Raw genomic sequence first — 22,337 nt, 5'->3', positions numbered from 1 at the left:
TAGCTTTTATAATGGCACTACTGCATGAATGCATACATACTCTTTTTACTGGTTCTGAGTAAATGAAAAGGCACTATAATTAAAAGGCAATATCCCAGGGTTTTAACACAGAATACATATTGATTGGTTAACCTCACCTTCAAAGTATAATATCTTATCAAGTTCACTGATTTAATAAACAAAAGAGATTAAACTCCACTTTAAGGTCATAATATTCCTCTGCTTCATGGCAAGAAGCACAAGTAAAGATCTACCTACCTTTATAAAGCTTTGCATCCCAAAGCATTAACCTGCTTATGAGACAGGGATTCTCAGAGCCAGGTTCTTCTCTAAGGCATGCTTGGCAAAAGATCTGTCTGAAGTCACCTACAAACAAAAAAAGTCATATAATTTTTATTCTTAAAGTATTTTCTCCCAAAAGTACATTTCCTATAATAACATATGAAAAAACTAACAGTAATCATCCTACACTTGATATCAAGAATTATTCTGCCAATATCAAAGAATCAAGAGCCAATGAAACATTATTCACAGCATCTGAAATGCAATCCTGAAAATAAGCAAAATGTATAAAAAAAAACAAAAACCATTTTATTTTATACTCAATGACATTTTAAAATTTGTGGCTATTTAAAAAGACAATTAAAAAAAAGACAATAGTTTATGAAAAATAAGAAAAATAGGCTATATACTTACTTGAATAGCTCATAATTTTATTCATCCAGGACCCCAGACGCAAAGCAAATTTCTGATGAGCCATAACCTCAGAGTGTAATACTTCTACATGAAGTGGATGTTGAGAGACATTTTCTGAATGACTCTAGAAATGAAAGGAATATTAAAAACAAACTAGTTTTAAAATTTTTGTTCTAACTAAGTAATCTACTCTTCAAAAAAAGAAATCTATAACTGTTGCAGTTCCAAATCTCTGGGTCTAAGTGCTCCAATCTTATCTTTACTTAGGATGTCAAACCACTTCAACAATATAATTGTTTTACTTGGGCTCTTGTAATGTGCATTCCTCTTAAAATTCTCTTTTTGACTCTAATTCAGAAAATTACCTTTATATCTTCCTTTGCTTCCTGGCAAGCAGCAAAAGCACCTGCTTTAACAGCCCGACGGCCCTAATTATAGACAAACATGAGAATTAGGTGGTAGTAGATTGACAATCCCAATCAATCAATAAGTAATATAAAGCCCAAAGACCCAATAAGCTCTTAATTATCAATCATTTGTTGACTGCCTAAAAGTCCTAAGATTGACAATACCTAGAAGATAAACATAAATGTTTAGCAGTTTTATGTAGCTTCAGAACTTTCAATACCACTAGTGGAGAGTTTCTATACTTTAGGATTCTAGATTTCCTGCTTGGCAAGAATGTCAATTATTTACTTATTGTAGTATATTCTATTTCTATCAGATAATAATAAGTTAGGTTTACTAAACTCCTATTATATGTCTTAGATAGTTTTCATGAGTAAACTTAAAATTCTTCATCATGTGTTCCATATCACACTTTTGGTCCACTAGTGGGTTAGAGGTTTGGCCAGGATATTGATTCCTCAAGTCCTAGAATCACAATGCTAATTACTAGTGCCATGATATTTCTTCTACCATCTTACCCTCCTCTTGAGGGTAGGGATTAGGTTAATGTTCCTTCTGCATACCCGAAGAACACATTTTGCTTTGGATGGGTGTTAAATAAAAGCTGAGCCATGCTATCAATATTATTCTAAAAATAGTTTTAATAGATGATGTTAACTAACCAACTTCTCATAATTCATGCATTTATTCATTCATTCAATAATTATAGAAACAGACTGAGGTTGAGCTGACATTCTTTTTTTTTTTTTTTGGCGGTACACGGGCCTCTCACTGTTGTGGCCCCTCCCATTGCGGAGCACAGGCTCCGGATGCACAGGCTCAGCGGCCATGGCTCACAGGCCCAGCCACTCCGCGGTATGTGGGATCTTCCCGGACCGGGGCACAAACCTGCGTCCCCTGCATCGGCAGGCGGACTCTCAACCACTGCGCCACCAGGGAAGCCCGAGCTGACATTCTTAACTACTCTTTGCCAAGTATATTCAGTAACTTTCTAATTATTTAGAACAAAAGAGGAAAATTAGTCATCTTAAACTGTTAAACACACACAGAAAAATCAAGTTTCAACCAATTTACTTAGGCTATAAAGGATAAATGAAGAGGATGGTTGTACCTAACACAATACTAAGGCACTTGGCAAGGGCCAGTCAACACCCAATTTCCAGGAAGCTGATGAAGACAGCATAATAATTCAAATGACACGAACCTCTTTGTCTATGGCAGTGGTGTGCAACTGTGCCTCTGTGAGCTCACAGTCAAGAGCTCTTTGTAGACTGTATATGACATGGTCATATGAATGGTGTTCATCATTGAAAAGGACACAGTAGTAGCTATCATTTTTCTCTCTGTTTTTAAAAAAAGATATATATTCAGACACTGCAACAAATAAACAAAGGAAAACATGAAATACAGGCTAAAATAATATATGCCATGTGATGAAGCAGCACCATGTAGCTTCCTACGTATGGGAAAGTACCTCTGTAATACTAGTATAGGAGGTGATTTTAAGTGGTACAGTGCCATAAAATTTAAAAACCCTGACAAAAGAATTACCTTTTCGATGTTTGTCCCCCAATTTTTCTAACTTTCAGAATTAAAATATTATTCTCAGTAAGTGGCAGTATGTCTTTAACACCATTCTTAAATCTTGCTAATCTCCCACTTTGACAAAAGGAGACAGGCCTCAGGCTCAGAACCTTCAAGCAGGCAACGACAGACAGATTTTATTAACATTTAGTTTTTATTTAACTTATTTTTGTTTTTACCTTCTATTTATTTTAAGTGATACTGGTTTTATAGCACATTTAAGTTTTTTTTAAAAAGGTATATAGATTTAAAGTGCCAGAACTACCATTTGACTGAGAGGTCTTAGACAAATCACTTAAGCATTTAATCTTGCTGAGATGACAGTAGCTTTTCCACCTCTAAGAAGAGTATAATATCTACATTTGAGAGTGGTGTGAGGATCTTATAAAATACGTGAAAATGGCTGTCATGGGCTACACAAATGTCAGAAGTTATTATCAGTTTTAAACAGTTTATAATAACCTTTCACTAATACTCAATTGATCCTCATAACTCTAAGAGGCAGCTTTTCTCAGGCCTCTTATACCTTAGGAAATAGAGGCTCAAAAAGACTTCTCTATGGTCCCAAAGCCAATAAGCAGTGAGAATTAGAACTCAGATCTGTGAATTTGAAGTCCAGTGCGGTCTACATACATGACCACATTCAAGCAACCCACCCTTTTTAGACAGGCATATTGCTAGTACTATGTTTACCAACACAAAGTTTCTTAAAGCATTTAACTGATGCTATCAAAATATCTGAAATTAAAACCTTTGTGGACACAATCGCTGATGATCGTTATTTTTATAAACAGTTTATGGCCCAGCAAAAGTCAAAACAATACATTTAATGTTTTTAAAAATTGAAATTCTTAATTCTCTCTCATAGAATAATACAAATACACCCAATAAACTAAAAAAACTGTACTTAGGTTTGTGAAACTCCTATATTACTCAGGTAGAAAAATTCCTACAAGCCCCAAACTGTATTTCATATCAGGTCTAGAATTCTCTTTTGCATTTGTAAATTAAGAGCAAATATTACTGTCACTAAAAGACATATGGTCGTTAGAAATTGCTGGGTTTTAGCTAAAAAAAACTGTTAAGGGAATTCCCTTGTGGCGCAGGGGTTAAGAATCTGCCTGCCAATGCAGGGGACATGGGTTCGAGCCCTGGTACGGGAAGATCCCACATGCCGCAGAGCAACTAAGCCCGTGTGCCACAACTACTGAGGCTGCGCTCTAGAACCCACGAGCCACAACTACGGAGCCCGCAAGCCACAACTACTGAAGCCCATGCGTCTAGAGTCTGTGCTCCGCAACAAAGACAAGCCACTGCAATGAGAAGCCCACGCACCTCAACGAAGAACAGCCCCTGCTCGCCGCAACTGGAGAAAGCACGCGGGCGGCAATGAAGACCCAATGCGGACAAAAATAAATAATAAATAAACTTTTAAAAAACAACTGTTGGGGCTCCCCTGGTGGCGAAGTGGTTTAGAGTCCGCCTGCCGATGCAGGGGACACGGGTTCGTGCCCCGGTCTGGAAAGATCACACATGCCGCGGAGTGGCTGGGCCCGTGAGCCATGGCCGCTCAGCCTGCGCGTCCGGAGCCTGTGCTCCGCAACGTGACAGGCCACAACAGTGAGAGGCCCGCGTACCGAAGAAAAACCACAAAAAACTGTTAAATCCCTACACCTGAAATAAATCTAGATCCCAAAGCACAGGGCAAAGGGCTATCTCCTTATTCCTACCATCAAATATTTTAAATTTTTTTAAATTAATTAATTTATGTATTTTTGGCTGCGTTGGGTCTTTGGTGCAGTGTGCAGGCTTCTCGTTGCGTTGGCTTCTCTTGTTCCAGTGCATGGGCTCTAGGCGCACGGGCTTCAGTAGTTGTGGAACATGGGATCTCAAGTGCAGGCTCAGGGCTTCCCTGGTGGCACAGTGGTTGAGAGTCCACCTGCCGATGCAGGGGACACGGGTTCATGCCCCGGTCTGGGAAGATCCCACGTGCCGCGGAGCGGCTGGCCCCTGAGCCGTGGCCGCTGAGCCTGCGCGTCCGGAGCCTGTGCTCCACAACGGCAGAGGCCACAACAGTGAGAGGCCAGCATACCAAAAAATAAAAATAAAAAAAATAAAGTGCAGGCTCAATAGTTGTGGCACATGGGCTTAGTTGCTCCACGGCATGTGGGATCTTCCTGGACCAGGGCTCACATCCATGTCCCCTGCATTGGCAGGTGGATTGTTAACCACTGCACCACAAGGGAACCTCCATCAAAATATCTTCTTTTCTTTTTCTTCTTTTTCTTTTCTTTTTTTTTTAAATTTAATTTTATTTTTTTATACAGCAAGTTCTTATTAGTCATCCATTTTATACACATCAGTGAATACATGTCAATCCCAATCTCCCAATTCATCACACCGTTCCCCCACTCCCAGCTGCTTTCCCCCCTTGGTGTCCATACGTTTGTTCTCTACATCTGTGTCTCTATTTTTGCCCTGCAAACCGGTTCATCTCTATCATTTTTCTAGGTTCCACAGATATGCGTTAATATACCATATTTGTTTTTCTCTTTCTGACTTACTTCACTCTCTATGACAGTCTCTTGATTCACCCACGTCTCCACAAATGACCCAATTTCGTTCCTTTTTATGGCTGTGTAATATTCCATTGCATACAGGTACCACATCTTCTTTATCCATTCGTCTGTCGATGGGCATTTAGGTTGCTTCCATAACCTGGCTACTGGAAATAGTGCAGCACTGAACATTGGGGCGCATGTGTCTTTTTCAATTATGGTTTTCTCTGGGTATATGCCCAGTAGTGGGATTGCTGGGTCATATGGTAATTCTATTTTCAGTTTTTTAATGAACCTCCATACTGTTCTCCATAGTGGCTGTATCAATTTACATTCCCACCAACAGTGCAAGAGGGCCGCCTTTTCTCCACACCCTCTCCAGCATTTGTTGTTTGTAGATTTTCTGATGATGCCCATTCTGACTGGTATCAGGTGATACCTCATTGTAGTTTTGATTTGCATTTCTCTAATGATTAGTGATATTGAGCAGCTTTTCATGTGCTTCTTAGCCACCTGTATGTCCTCTTTGGAGAAATGTCTATTTAGGTCTTCTGCCCATTTTTTGATTGGGTTGTTTGTTTTTTTAATATTGAGCTGCATGAGCTGTTTATATATGTTGGAGATTAATACTTTGTCTGTTGATTTGTCTACGAGTATGTTTTCCCATTCTGAGGGTTGTCTTTTTGACTTGTGTGTAGTTTCCTTTGCTTTGCAAAAGCTTTTAAGTTTCATTAGGTCCCATTTGTTTATTTTTGTTTTTATTTCCATTACTCTAGGAGGTGGATCAAAAAAGATCTCGCTGTGATTTAGGCCAAAGAGTGTTCTTCCTATGTTTTCCTCTAAGAGTTTTACAGTGTCCAGTCTTACATTTAGGTCTCTAATCCATTTTGAGTTTAATTTTGTGTATGGTGTTAGGGAGTGTTCTAATTTCATTCTTTTACATGTAGCTGTCTAGTTTCCCCAGTACAACTTATTGAAGAGACTCTCTTTTCTCCATTGTATATCCTTGCCTCCTTTGTCATAGATTAGTTGACAATAGGTTGCATGGGTTTATCTCTGGGCTTTCTATCCTGTTTCATTGATCTATGTTTCTGTTTTTGTGCCAGTACCATATTGTCTTGATTACTGTAGCTTTGTAGTCTAGTGTGAAGTCAGGGAGTCTGATTCCTCCAGCTCTGCTTTTTTCCCTCAAGACTGCTTTGGCTATTTGGGGTCTTCTGTATCTCCATACAAAATTTAAGGTTTTTTGTTCTAGTTCTGTAAAAAATGCCATTGGTAATTTGACAAGGATTGCATTGAATCTGTAGATTGCTTTGGGTAGTATAGTCATTTTCACAGTATTGATTCTTCCAATCCAAGAACATGGAATATCTCTCCATCTTTTGGTATCATCTTTAATTTCTTTCAACAGTGCCTTATAGTTTTCTGCATACAGGTCTTTTGTCTCCCTAGGTCAGTTTATTCCTAGGTATTTTATTCTTTTTGTTGCAATGGTAAATGGGAGTGTTTCTTAATTTCTCTTTCAGATTTTTCATCATCTGAAGGAATGATGAAAAATCATTGTATAGGATGATGTGTATACGAATGCAAGAGATTTCTGTGCATTAATGTTGTATCCTGCAACTTTACCAAATACATTAATTAGCTCTAATAGTTTTCTGGTGGCATCTTTAGGATTCTCTATGTATACTATCATGTCATCTGCAAACGGTGACAGTTTTACTTCTTCTTTTCCAATTTGTATTCCTTTTATTTCTTTTTCTTCTCTGATTGCCTTGGCTAGGACTTCCAAAATTATGTTGAATAATAGTGGTGAGGGTGGACATCCTTGTCTCATTCCTCATCTTAGAGGAAATGCTTTCAGTTTTTCACCATTGAGAATGATGTTTGCTGTGGGTTTGTAGTATATGGCCTTTATTATGTTGAGGTAGTTCCCTCTATGCCCACTTTCTGGAAAATATTTATCATAAGTGGTGTTGAATTTTGTCACAAGCTTTTTCTGCATCTATTGAGATGATCATATGGTTTTTATTCTTCAATTTGCTAATATGCTGTATCACATTGATTAATTTGCGTATATTGAAGTATCCTTGCATCCCTGGGATATATTGCGTATATCCTTGCATCCCTGGGATATATTGCATATATCCTTGCATCCCTGGGATATATTGCGTATATTGAAGTATCCTTGCATCCCTGGGATAAATCCCACTTGATCCCACTTCAATTTGCTAATATGCTGTATCACATTGATTAATTTGCGTATATTGAAGTATCCTTGCATCCCTGGGATAAATCCCACTTTTATGTATTTTTGGATTCTGTTTGCTAGTATTTTGTTGAGGATTTTTGCATCTATATTCATCAGTGATATTGGTCTGTAATTTTCTTTTTTTGTAGTATCTTTGTCTCGTTTTGGTATCAGGGTGATGGTGGCCTCATAGAATGAGTTTTGGAGCTTTCCTTCCTCTGCTATTTTTTGGAAGAGTTTGAGAAGGATGGGTGTTAGCTCTTCTCTAAATGTCTGACAAAATTCACGTGTGAAACCATCTGGTCCTGGACGTTTGTTAGAAGATTTTTAATCACAGTTTCAACTTCATTACTTGTGATTGGTCTGTTCATATTTTCTATTTCTTCCTGGTTCAGTTTTGGAAGGTTATACCTTTCTAAGAATTTGTCCATTTCTTCTAGGTTGTCTATTTTATTGGCATAGTTGTTTGTCGTAATCTCTTATAATTCTTTGTATTTCTGCCATGTCAGTTGTGATTTCTCCTTTGTCATTTCTAATTTTATTGATTTGAGTCCTCTTCCTCTTTTTCTTGATGAGTCTGGCTAATGGTTTATCAATTTTGTTTATCTTCTCAAAGAACCAGCTTTTAGTTCTATTGATCTTTGCTATTGTTTTCTTTGTTTCTATTTCATTTATTTCTGCTCTGATCTTTATGATTTCTTTCCTTCTGCTAACTTTGGGTTTGGTTTGTTCTTCTTTCTCTAGCTCCTTTAGGTGTAATGTTAGATTGTTACTTGTTTTTGAGGTGGGCTTGTATAGCTATAAACTTCCCTCTTAGAACTGCTTTTGCTGCCTCCCATAGGTTTTGGATCATCGTGTTTTCATTGTCACTTGTCTCTAGGTATTTTTTGATTTCCGCTTTGATTTCCTCAGTGATCTCTTGGTTATTTAGTAACGTAGTGTTTAGCCTCCATGTGTTTGTGCTTTTTATGTTTTTTTCCCCTATAACTGATTTCTAATCTCATAGCGTTGTGGTCAGAAAAGATGCTTGATATGATTTCAATTTTCTTAAATTTATTTAGGCTTGATTTGTGACCCAAGATGTGATCTATCCTGGAGAATGTTCCATGCGCACTTGAGAAGAAAGTGTAATCTGCTGTTTTTGGATGGAATGTCCTATAAATGTCTATTAAATCTATCTGGTCTATTGTGTCATTTAAAGCTTGGGTTTCCTTATTAATTTTCTGTTTGAATGGCCTGTCCATTGGTGTTAATGAGGTGTTAAAGTCCCTCACTATTATTGTGTTACTGTCGATTTCCTCTTTTAGAGCTGTTAGCAGTTGCCTTAAGTATTGAGGTGCTCCTATGTTGGGTGCATATATATTTATAATTGTTATATCTTCTTCTTGGATCGATCCTTTGATCATCATGTAGTGGCCTTCCTTGTCTCTTGTAACATTCTTTATTTTAAAGTCTATTTTATCTGATATGAGTATTGCTACTCCAGCTTTCTTTAGATTTCCATTTGCATGGAATATCTTTTTCCATCCCCTCACTTTCAGTCTGTATGTGTCCCTAGGTCTGAAGTGGGTTCTTGTAGACAGCGTATGTATGGGTCTTGTTTTTGTATCCATTCAGCGAGCCTGTGTCTTTTGGTTGTAGTATTTAATCCATTCACATTTAAGGTAATTATTGATATGCATGTTCCTATGACCATTTTCTTAATTGTTTTGGGTTTGTTTTTGTAGGTCCTTTTCTTCTCTTGTGTTTCCCACTTAGAGAAGTTCCTTTAGCATTTGTTGTAGAGCTGGTTTGGTGGTGCTGAATTCTCTTAGCTTTTGCTCGTCTGTAAAGCTTTTGATTTCTCCATCAAATGTGAATGAGATCCTTGCTGGGTAGAGTAATCTTGGTTGTAGGTTCTTCCCTTTCATCACTTTAAGTATATCATGCCACTCTCTTCTGGCTTGTAGAGTTTCTGCTGAGAAATCAGCTGTTAACCTTATAGGAATTCCCTTGTATGTTATTTGTTGTTTTTCCCTTGCTGCTTCCAATAATTTTTCTTTGTCTTTAATTTTTGCCAATTTGATTACTATGTGTCTCAGTGTGTTTCTCCTTGGGTTTATCCTGTATGGGACTCTCTGCCTTTCCTGGATTTGGGTGGCTCTTTCCTTTCCCATGTTAGGGAAGTTTTTGACTATAATCTCTTCAAATATTTTCTCGGATCCTTTCTCTCTCTCTTCTCCTTCTGGGACCCCTATAATGCAAATGTTGTTGCATTTAATGTTGTCCCAGAGGTCTCTTAGGTTGTCTTCATTTCTTTTCATTCTTTTTTTCTTTATTCTGTTCCACAGCAGTGAATTCCACCATTCTGTATTCCAGATCACTTATCCGTTCTTCTGCCTCAGTTATTCTGTTATTGATTCCTTCTAGTGTAGTTTTCATTTCAGTTATTGTACTGTTCATCTCTTTTTATTTGTTCTTTAATTCTTCTAGGTCTTCGTTAAACATTTCTTGCATCTTCTCGATCTCTGCATCCATTCTTTTTCCAAGGTCTTGGATCACCTTCACTATCATTATTCTGAATTCTTTTTCTGGAAGGTTGCCTATCTCCACTTCATTTAGTTGTTTTTCTGGGGTTTTTTCTTGTTCCTTCATCTGGTACATAGCCCTCTGCCTTTTCATCTCGTCTATTTTTCTGTGAATGTGGCCCCCATCAAAACTTCTGATCAAGAAAATAGCTAAAGACTTGGACTAAAGGGAGACACAGTATTCCGAAGTCCCCACCTTTGTTCACAAACCTCTCAGAGAACCTGGAAGTTGGTCCAGGCCAGTATCACACTGGGCAATTTACTCCCTACTGGGATGAATGGCTGCTAGGACCTTGTAAATCATTTAGAACAAGACCCCCAAAATGTGTTTTCTTAAAAATCTGAAGCTCCTGATTAGGCTCTTCCTTTGGCTTAACTTCTGTATAGTGTCTTAAGAGACCATCTCATATAAATGGGCATTTTGGAAGTATTTCAATAAGGCAATTCTCTATAAAATCTTCATAATGATAGTTAAGTTAAAGCAGTAAATAACAACAAAGACATTTTTCAAACACCCGTTTTGCAATATAAATAACCATCATGAAAACTTCTCCCTTTTAAAAAATCCCCCACCTTATCTGGAGTTGAGGAGGCAGTTCTTTTTCCTCTTCCCATACAGTCATTTCTACAATGTATTTTATCACTGAAGGGAATATTTTCCTGGCTTGGTCAATTACCTCTTCATTCAACGGACAGCGTAAGTTCTGCAAGAAAGTATAGAAAAACATACTACCAATGTTGTATACAAGTAAGTGGATGAGAAAGATAATGTTATTAATTTATAGCAATAATTTCAATGAGTTCATTTACACCATCCTCCAGGAATGAATTTAACTTCAACTCAAGACGCTGCTATTCACATCGGTTTAGCTTAACTCCTTGTGGCCAAGTTGGTGCTACAGATGACAGAAAGGCAAGAAGGCAAAACCACAGAGGTCTCCTTTATGATGCTCTTCATTATGAATGTTCTTCCCTGCCTGAATAATTATATCATCAGAGAACAATGAGTTATAGGGAGTGGTTATCCCCTCCAGCTGACAAAAACTTTTCTCACTAATTTATTTCAACTGATCCTTATAGCCACTCTGTTAAGGCAGAAAATTAAAGGCATTTAAAAGATAAAGGTCCCATCCAAGGTCAAAGAACCTCTAAACAGATATAATAAGCAAGACTAAAATCTGGGCTTTTGACTCCCATGGGGGGAAAAAAATGTTAATTTCATTACAAAATACAACTTCCTTAATAAAAGGCTTGTTCAAACCAATTAGCTAAAAAAAAACACATTTAAATGCTCTATGTCATAAACCATTATGGAAATGCAAATCAAAACCACAATGAGATACCTCTTCATACTTGCTAAGGTGTCTATAATCAAAAAGGGAGATAACAATAAGTATTGGCCAGGATGTGGAGATATTTGAACCCTATGCACTGCTGGTGGAAATGTAAAATGGTTCAATTTGGAAAACAGTCTGAGAGATGCTCAAAATGTTAAGTATAGTTACCATATGACCCAGCAATTCTACTCCTAGATATCTATCCAAGAAGTATGAAAACATATATCTGCACAAAAACTTGTACACAAATATTTGTAGCAGCATTACTCATAATAGCCAGAAAGTGGAAACGACCTAAATTTCCATAAACTGAAGAACGGATAAATAAAATGGTATGTAATCCATACAATGGAATATTATTTGGTCATAAAAAAAAGAATGAAGTACATGTTAAAAAAGCACTGAAGTTATACTTTAAATGGGTGAATTCTTTAATACATTATGCAAGTTACAGCCCAATAAGATGTTTAAACAAAGCAGTAAGCAGGAAAAGAAACATAGTAGCTCTTTAAGACACACACACACACACACACACACACACACACACACACACAATCCACTAGAAATTCAGTACAATGCTTTTAATATTCAATTTTAACCTACCTGCTATAGACCGTACTAATGAACTGTATTTTATTCTGTGGTGACGAAAACATTAACCTACACATTTATTCTTTTGCATCTATTCTTTCTCACTCCCCAATGCTTTATTATTTTAATTTCTACCATCTCCTCAATATGTCACCTTTCCTCTGGAGATTTTGCTCAGAAGCTTTTGCTAGAGAGAGAGAAAATAGAGTGCCAAAGGTACTAAGAGCAATATTAATCCACTATGTTCCTATTTCTTACCTTTTTTAGCTCAATATTTCCTTTCAATTCCTCAGAAAAGTAGTCTGAATTAAAGAGTTAAGAGAATCTACTCATTACTTCCATACTGTATCAATCAGAGGCTAAGTTCTTCAGAAGAGGTCTGGTAAGTACAGAAGAAACTTTTTTTTTTTTAATTTATTTTTTGGTTGTGTTGGGTCTTCATTGCTGCACGCGGGATTTCTCTAGTTGTGGCGAGCAGGGGCTACTCTTCATTGCAGCACGCGGGCTTCTCATTGTGGTGGCTTCTCTTGTTGTGGAGCACGGGCCCTAAAGCACACGGGCTTCAGGAATTGTGGAGCGTGGGCTCAGTAGTTGTGGCTCACGGGCTCCAGAACGCAGGCTCAGTAGTTGTGGTGCACAGGCTTAGTTGTTCCAGGACATGTGGGATCTTCCCGGACCAGGGATAGAACCCATGTCCCCTGCACTGGCAGGCAGATTCTTAACCACTGCGCCAGCAGGGAAGTCCAAGTACAGAAGAAACTTTAAAATAAATCATTTATAGCTTAGAAAATAAGAAGGTCCATTAGAGGGAACAAAAGGGTGATAATCAAAATAGATTTTAAAAAACCTTAAAAATTAACCCAGAAATGTACTGCAGGACTAGAAAGAAACTTCTCTTAAATACACTTTAAGAGATACTGCCAAATGCTGGATGATGGGCTGATTAGTATCAGCCACGTCTAATTACATTTGGTAAATCCCTATTATGGTTGGCACAATGCCACACGCCTGGCAGAGTATGGATTTCACATTCACCAAAGCAGAGATGAAACAAATGCGAAGTACAAAAGACTGTTGGGTGGCAATTGATTAGTTATATGCTAGCCATAAGTGTCCTTCTCTCACATCTAGATCATGAATCAGATCTAGAGTCATTGCAGAATATCCAGATTTACCTTCAGAATAAGACTGAATGACCAACTACCTTTGGAATCTAATTAGAAAGCCAAAGAAATCCAAGAAGATCAGGTTAGTTCAGGACTAAATTCAGTGTACTGAGGCCATATGACTCAGGAAAACCACCAACAGACTGGAATCCCATGATATAGGAAGAGGGAGGCTAGTTTTCTAAACTCAATGAGCAATTTAACTCCCAAGGATTCTTCAGCTACTTAACACAAAACAGTACAAAAACAATTTTCTAGAGTGATTAGTTATGGAATGATGAGGATATAAAAATCAAGCCACAAAGCCCTCTGACTATATGCTAAAATATTCCAATACCCTTTAAAAAAATATCAGAGGAGGAAATGGAAATAATCAGAATGAAAAGGGTTCTTAAAACAGAAACAAGAGGGACTTCCCTGGTGGTACAGTGGTTAAGAATTCGCCTGCCAATGCAGGGGACACAGGTTCGAGCCCTGGTCCGGGAAGATCCCACATGCCATGGAGCAACTAAGCCTGTGCGCCACAACTACTGAGCCTGCACTCTAGAGCCTGTGAGCCACAACTACTGAAGCCTGCGCACCTCTAGCCTTTGCTCTGCAACAGAGACAAGCCACCCCAATGAGAAGCCCACACACCACAATGAAGAGTAGCCCCTCCTCGCCCCAACAAGAGAAAGCCTGTGTGCAGCAATGAGGACCCAATGCAGCCAAAAATAAATAAATAAATTTATTAAAAAAAAAAAAAAAAAGAACCAGAAACAAGAGAATGAATAGAAAGGGACATCTGGTGATATTTAATCAAGCAAATTTTTTATTTGTCAAATGAAGGAATAATCATTTGGAATCAGGACAAATAAATGAGTAAGAGAGAAGAGGCAATCTAAAAATAGAGGGCTGAGGGACTTCCTCGTGGTCCAGTGGGTAAGACTCTGCACTCCCAATGCAGGGGGCCTGGGTTCGATTCCTGGTTGGGGAACTAGATCCTGAACGCATGCCACAACTAAGAGTCTGCATGCCGCACCTAAAGATCCCAAATGCCACAACTAAGACCCAGAGCAGCCAAAATAAATAAATAAATATTTTTTAAAAAATAAATAAATAAAAATAGAGTGCTGAACAATAAGGTATATGTTAACGATAGGTGAATGGGTAAAGAGTATATGAATATTCTTTGTACTCTATTTTTGCAACTTTTTACAAATTTGAAATTATTTCCAAATTCAAGGTTAGAAAAAAAAAAATGTGCTAGAGCCCAGATTCTAAAGATCTGAATTTTAGTCCCAACTGTCACATTGTCTGGATTACTATGGCTCTTTAATACATTTAAAATCTGTTGGATCTATTCACACTCATAACTCTTCAGTTTTTCCTGGCAATTCTCATAAATTTTTCCAGAAGAACTTCTGATTACTTTTGTCAAGTTCCAAAAGAGAATTTGGCTGTTATTCTGATTGGGAATATAATGAATTTATGGACTAATTTTGGAAAAACTTTTATCATTTGTAATACTGAACCTTCCAATCCAAGAATGAAATGTGTCTTCTGATTTTTTTTTTTCTTACATGCCCATACTCCTACAGGAGTATAGTTTTAAAGTTTTCTTAAAACAGACCTGGCAGATTTCTTCTTGGTTTTTTCCCTAGGTATTTTATTTTTTTTGATGGTATAGTAAATGGGATCTTTTCTTTCACTACATTTTCTAAAAGCTATTGCTTTTAAGGGCATTCAAGAAATATTTTTTCTATAACAACCTAAGTGCAAAAAGAATTTGAAAAAGAATAGATACATGTATATGTAAATAAATAAATAAAGTGACTTGCCTGAAAAAAAAATTTTGTTGAATACATTAAACTATGATTTTTAGTATGTAAGTTCCATAACTAACAACCTAACTAAACTCTACTATAGTTTCTAATTCTTTTTCAGTTAATTTTCTTGGGTTGTCAAGGTATAAATCATGACTATTTTGCCTCCTCTCCAATATTTATGTATTTTAGTTCATTCTGTTTGTCTATTTGACTGACTTCCAGAATAGCGGTAAATAATAAGAGCAATAGTGAATTTCCTTATCCTGTCTCTATCTATAATGGGAATACACTAGTGCTTCATCATCAAGCATGATTAACAGCTTTTGATTTGAGGCCAATAATTCTGGAAGAAACTGAAAATCTTATCAAAGAGCTACTTTCCCAAAAAGTGCCAGGCATAAACAGTTTCACAGATGAATTCCAAAAACAGTTCATTCTAGGAATGTAGGCATGATTATATTATTCTGTCAAACTTGATTTTACCTGTTAGTTTTATTTAGGCTTTCAGCATAACAATTATTAATACAACTGATTTATAAATTCCATATTATGTCAGATCTGAAGTCAACATAATGTTGGCTTTATATAACAAATTTGGAAAATTTCCCTCTTCTGCCCTCTGTGTTCAGGAATAATTTGTATGTTTTTGTTATTTGTGTAGTGTTTAAGTAATAGAATGATTTTTATTTATTTTTTATCTTTTTTTTAAATACAGAGAAACAGAGAAACCGGTATAATAAAAACAAATTTTACCTAAATTTAGTAACTCTTTTTTCCATATATGCTTCCTTTTTTATTGCTTATTTTAAGGTAAAAAATAGTCATCATGATATTTTACTCCTAAATACTTTAATATTTATTGATTGATTGATTGATTGATTTTTTGTGGTACGCGGGCCTCTCACTGTTGTGGCCTCTCCTGTTGCGGAGCACAGGCTCCGGACGTGCAGGCTCAGCGGCCATGGCTCACGGGCCCAGCCGCTCCGCGGCATGTGGGATCTTCCTGGACCGGGGCACAAACCCGTGTCCCCTGCATCGGCAGGCGGACTCTCAACCACTGCGCCACCAGGGAAGCCCTTTAATATGTATTTAACATGGACATTTCCTTATATAATCTTAATATCCTTATTATAATCTAATAACATTAACAATAACTTTTAAATATTATCTGATATCTTGACCATATTCAAGTTTCCTAATTATTCCCCAAATGTCTATCACATTTGGCTATGCCTCAAGTCATTTACATCTAAATGAATCTCTCATGCCCACCCCTTGACTTTTGTTCTTCATGACTGAGGTCAGGCCAATTTTTCCTATAAAAAGTCCTACATTCTAGATTTATCTTGAAATGTCCTATATATTATATTTATCTTCCTTGCGGTATTCTTTATCTTGTTCATCTCTCCCCTGTATTTCCTATAAACTAGAAGTTAGATCTCAAGGCTTTATTAAGTTCAGGTAAAACATTTTTAGCAACAATATGTCATTAGTAAGACTATGTACTTCAATTTCTTAGCAGCTTGAGATAAATTCACATACCATATAATTCACTAAAAATATACTATTCAATGGTTTTTATGTGCAGCTATTACCACAGTCAGTTTTAGAACATTTTCATCAACTCAAAAAAACATACAAGGGCTTCCCTGGTGGCGCAGTGGTTGAGAGTCCGCCTGCCAGTGCAGGGGACACGGGTTTGTGCCCCGGTCCGGGAAGATCCCACATGCCGCAGAGCGGCTGGGCCCGTGAGCCATGGCCGCTGAGCCGGCGCGTCCGGAGCCTGTGCTCTGCAACGGGAGAGACCACAACAGTGAGAGGCCCGCATACCGCAAAAAAAAAAAAAAAATACAAAAAACCTTTAATGATCACACCCACAAGGTCTCCATCCTCATAGACCTAAAAAATCACTAATCTAGTTTTTGTCCCTACGGATGTTCTATACTGGACATTTCATATAACTGAAATCATGTAATATGTGGTCTTTTGTAACTGGCTTCTTTCACTTAGCATAATGTTTTCAGAGAGTTCCTCTAAATTGAAGTATGTTTCAGCACTTTATTCCCCTTTATAACCAAATAATATTCCACTGTAATGGATATAACCTAACCACATTTGCTTATCCATTTATCAGCTGATGAACATTTGGATTGTTTCTGATTTTTATTAAGAATAATAATACTATTCTATTTTTGTATAACACTGTTTTATTATAATAATAACACTATTATGAATAATGCTATGAACTTTCATGTATAAATAATTATTTGAACACCTGTTTTCAATTATTTTGAGTCTGTCTAGGAGTACAATTGCTGGGGCATGTAGCAACTCTACATTTCACAGGTTGAAGAACTGCCTCTTTCCAAAGTGGGTGCACCATTTTACATTTCCACCAGCAGTGTCTGAGGGTTCGAATAACACTTGTTATTACCTGCTTCTTGATTATAGCCATTAGCGGGTATTAAGAAGTATTTCATTATGGTTTTGGTTTGCATTTCTCTAATGACTTATGATGTTGAGCATCTTTTCATGTGCTTATTGGTTATTTTGTATATTCTCTGAAAAAATTCATATTCAGATCCTTTGCCCATTTTAAAAACTGGGATGTGAAGAATTCCCCGGCTGTCCAGTGGTTAGGACTCCGCGCTTTAACTGTAGAGGGCACAGGTTCAACCCCTGGTTGGGGAACTAAGATCCTGCAAGTCACACAGTGAAATGAAATGAAATAAAATAAAATAATAAAATGCCACCACTAAAAAAAAAGAAAAAAAAAACTGGGTTGTCTTTTTATTTTTAAGTTTTAAGAGTTCTTTGTAAGTTCAACATACCAGTTCCTTTTACCGGATAATATGACTTGCAAATATCTCTCTCTCATTCTGTGTACTATCTTCTCACTTTCTTGGTAGTGTCCTTTGGAACATAAAAGTGTTTAATTTTTTTTTTTTTTTTTCGCGGTACGCGGGCCTCTCACTGTTGTGGCCTCTCCTGTTGCGGAGCACAGGCTCCAGACGCGCAGGCTCGGTGGCCATGGCTCACGGGCCCAGCCGCTCCACGGCATGTGGGATCTTCCCGGACCGGGGCACGAACCCGTGTCCCCTGCATCGGCAGGCGGACTCTCAACCACTGCGCCACCAGGGAAGCCCAATAGTGTTTAATTTTGATGAAGTTCAATTTAAGGTTTTTTTTCTTTTATTACTAATGCTTTTGGTGTTACATCTATGAATCTATTGCCAAATCCAAGGTAATAAAGATTTATCCCTGTTTTCTTGTAAGAGTTTTATCGTTTTTGCTCTTATTTTTAGGTCTTTGATCCATTCTGAGTTAATTTTTGTGGTTGGTGTGAGTTAGGGGTCCAGATTCATTCTTTTGCATGTGGATATCCAGTTGTCCCAGTCCTATTTGGTAAAAAGATCATTCTTACCCTAGTGAATGGTCTTGGTACTCTTGTTGAAAAATGGCTGACCACAGACATGTGGGTTTATTTCTGGGATTTCAAATCTATTCTGTTAATCTATATTTTTATCATTATGCCAGTACCACACTGTCTTGATTACTGTTGCTTTGTATTAAGTTTTAAAAGAGGGATGTGTGAGTCCTCCAACTTTGTTCTTCTTTTCCAGGGTTGTTTTGGCTATTGTGGGTCCCTTACAATTTCATATGAATTTTAGAGCCATCTTGTCAATTACCTAAAAAAAATTTCCAGCTGGGGAACTGTACTGAATGTGTAGCTGAATTTGGGGAGCATGGCCTTTAATACTGTGATTTATAATAAGAAATATCTTCATCCCAGTTTCTGGCACAGAGCTCCTAAAACCCTTGGAATTTCCCAAGTGAAGAAGTGGGGGCTGTCTTTTGTTATGTTTATGAGGTGACTTTTAGAAAGCACCTAAGGATGCGGGCTGGTTGCCTGGAGACCCAACCTTGTGATTAGAAGGTTGCCAACTTTCAGTCCCATCCCCAACCCCAGAGGGGCTAGAGGTTGAATCAATTGCCAATGGCCAATGATTTAACTAATCCTGCTACGTAACAAAGCCTCCATAAAAACAAACAAACAAACAAAAAATCTCCCATGGGCTTCCAGAGAAATACACACAGATGTCTCTAAATACATAAAAGATCTACTACTGCTAAATTCTTTCCAGGCAACGAAGCTTTCAGCCCCTGCATGCTCATCCCCTAGATATAAAAGGATGCAATGAACACTTTAAAATGACTACTTTTCTCTTCCTTAGGTCAGATAAATTCTGAGGTAAGCCCCGGGTCCCAATTTATTTTTCTTCCCGTTACTTTTATATATAACTGAGTTGATTTGAAGTATCAAGACATGCACATGTTAGCACAAGTTAAGATCTGATCACATCTAAATATGCCTGCACTAAATCCAGAACTGTGACACAACAGCACTTAAGTAAAATCTTTGTAAATCTGCTTCCCTAAATCTGGGACACTGAGAAACAATTAGAAAAATGCAACACTGTCCTTAGAAACTGTACATGTTGAAGGAGTGGATATTCAACAAAAGTCTGTCAATGACCATAAGTACAAAGTAAATACTAAAAATGTTTTAATGCAAGTAAAAAAATATATTCTTGTGAAAATATTTAGGTTTGCCAAAAATTGTCTTGTTAAAACAAGAGTTTATGCCATGCCCAATTATTTGTTACATGATTTCTGTGCAAATCTTTATAACTGGACAAAGCCTCAGTCCCAAAATGTTCCTCTTTAATTAAAATTTATCCAAATTCAATCAGAAGAGTCCATTTGAATTTATTGTTTTACATAAACAACATTAGAATCTATTTCTTTTTATATTTTTTCTTCCAGTTTTGAGATATAATTGACATAGCACTGTTTAAGTTGAAGGTGTACAGGATAATATGACTTAAATACATCATGAAATGATTACCACAATAAGTTTAGTCAACATCCATCAAGTCATACAGATACAAAATAAAAGAAAAAATATTTTTTCCTTGTGGTGGGAACTCAGAGTTTACTCTCTTAACAACTTTCACATATAACACACAGCAGTGTTAATTATTTTAATCATGGTGTACATTATACCCCAGTACTTATTTATCTTAGAAGTTTATACTTTTTTGACCACCTTCATCCAATTCCCCCTCCTCCCACCACCTGCCTCTGATACCACAAATCTGATCTCTTTTTCTATGAATTTATTTGTTTGTTTTTGAAGTATAGTTGACCTATAATACTATGTTAGTTCCTGGTATACGACATAGTGATCTGATATATATTTGATAATAAATGGTCACCATTTCAAAATGGTCACCGTAAGTCTAGTCACCATCTATCACCATACAAAGATACTATATAATTATTGACTATACTCCCCACACTGTACACTTCATACCCATAACCTATTTTGTAACGGAAAGTTTGTACCTCTTAACTTCCCTCACCTATTTTTTTCCTCCCCCTAACTCCATCCCCTCTAGCAAACACTTGTTCTCTGTATCTGTGACTCTGTTTCTGTTTTGTTATGTTTGTTCATTTGTTTTGTTCTTTAGATTCCACATATAAGTGAAATCATACAGTATTTGTCTTTGTCTGATTTATTTCACTTAGCATAACACCCTCTAGGTCTATCCATTTTGTCTCAAATGGCAATATTTCATTTTTTTATGGCTGAGTAATATTCCATTTTGTGTATGTGTGTATATTTACACAGACACACCACATCTTCTTTATCCATTCAGCTATTGATGGGCACTCAGGTTGATTCCATATCTTGGCTATTGTAAATAATGCTGCAATGAACATTAAGGGTGCATATATCTTCTCAAATTAAATACATTTTGTATTTCTTTTTTCTTAATTTCATTTTTGTATTGTTCATTACTAATGCATAGACACAAGTAATTTTTGTATAATTATCTCATATCCTGCAACTGTGCTGAATTTATTAGTTCTAATAATGTTTTAGTGGATTCCTTAGGATTTTCTATATACAAAATCATGTCATCTGCAAACAGAGCTAGTTTTACTTCTTCCTTTCCAATCTGGGTGCTTTTTATTTCTTTTTCTTGCCTAACTGCCCCAGCTAGAACCTCCACTACAATATTGAATGGATATGCTCTGTGGCAAAAGCAGAATCTGCCTTATTCCTGATCTTAGGGGGAAAGTATACAATATAATTATAGTTGTGAGTTTTTCATAAATGCCCTCTATCAGGTTAAGGAAGTTCTCTTCTATTATAAGTTTACGTCTTTTTTTAAATTTATTTATTTATTTATTCATTTATTTTTGGCTGCGTTGGGTCTTTGTTGCTGTGTGCGGGCTTTCTCTAGTTGAGGCAAGCGGGGGCTACTCTTTGTTGCGGTACGCGGGCTTCTCATTGCGATGGCTTCTCTTGTGGAGCACGGGCTCTAGGCATGCAGGCTTCAGTAGTTATGGTACGTGGGCTCAGTAGTTGTGGCTCGCGGGCTCTAGAGCGCAGGCTCGGTAGTTGTGGCACACAGGCTTAGCTGCTCCACAGCAGGTGGGATCTTCCCAGAACAGGGCTCCAACCCGTGTCCCCTGCACTGGCAGGCGATTCTTAACCACTGTGCCACCAGGGAAGTCCCTATAAGTTTAAGTCTTCTTATCATGAAAGTGTGTTGGATTTAGTCAAATGCTTTTGCTGCATCTACAGAAATGATCATGTGGCTTTGTTTTTTATTCTATTTATATAGTATTACATTAACTGATTTTCAGATGTTAAACTATGTACTGTATTTTACATCATACGAGGAGGCTCATTATGCCATATCAACCCAATATTCATAATGATGCTAATACTGATGACTGGTTTCAGGTGACAACAGTATGATGCCCTCCCCTGCCCGCCTCACTGTACAGTTTTGTTTTTTCCCTTATGACTAGCAAGTAATCTATGAGATGGTAATTCAGAACCATGCCCATATTGTTCCTCATCAATTCAAGTTTTAAGGGTTTTAGCATCCATTAATGATCTTTGTCTAAATCAAATATTTCCTTAGGGTTTGCAAAATGTTGATTTTTCTAATTCTATTATTCCTTCTCTATTAGCTAGCATTCCTGTAGAAAGAAGAGCTTTACCTCATGAACTGGAGATACTTGCTTACAATGAAATACAATTCCTGTTGAAAAGGTAGAATAAACGTTTAGTCCATTCCCTTCAATTACCAGTTTTTAGAGTAAGGAAATGATACAATAACCACTGCATGGCAACAAACAAGTTTTATTCTATTTAGTTCTTATGTAAGTTTCATTATTAGAAACTCATGGATTTTTATATATTAAGTATGATTCAATCAATCATAGTGGTTATTTATTATTGTTTTTCTGATGCCCCAATTGTCCAACTCAGGTCAGTGGGAGCCTTTT

General features: G+C 37.1%; 1 protein-coding gene across 6 annotated transcripts in view; it reads right to left on the bottom strand.

Moving 5' to 3' along the window:
* UBR1 (ubiquitin protein ligase E3 component n-recognin 1) overlaps window positions 1–22,337 on the bottom strand; it is a 169,562-nt gene that overhangs the window by 91,006 nt on the left and 56,219 nt on the right. For all 6 annotated transcript variants that reach the window (XM_033435659.2, XM_004273939.4, XM_033435660.2 and 3 more), the window contains 5 exons: window positions 10,638–10,768; window positions 2,309–2,447; window positions 1,062–1,124; window positions 697–820; window positions 259–366 (listed from right to left, as the gene is read on the bottom strand). In XM_033435659.2, coding sequence (XP_033291550.1) covers window positions 259–366; window positions 697–820; window positions 1,062–1,124; window positions 2,309–2,447; window positions 10,638–10,768 — 565 coding nt within the window. The remainder of the gene's footprint in view (window positions 1–258; window positions 367–696; window positions 821–1,061; window positions 1,125–2,308; window positions 2,448–10,637; window positions 10,769–22,337) is intronic.

The sequence above is a fragment of the Orcinus orca genome, chromosome 2, assembly GCF_937001465.1.
Source record: "Orcinus orca chromosome 2, mOrcOrc1.1, whole genome shotgun sequence".
Taxonomy (NCBI): domain Eukaryota; kingdom Metazoa; phylum Chordata; class Mammalia; order Artiodactyla; family Delphinidae; genus Orcinus; species Orcinus orca.
Note: the sequence above shows the minus strand (reverse complement) of the source record. Positions and strands in the feature narration are given on the sequence as shown.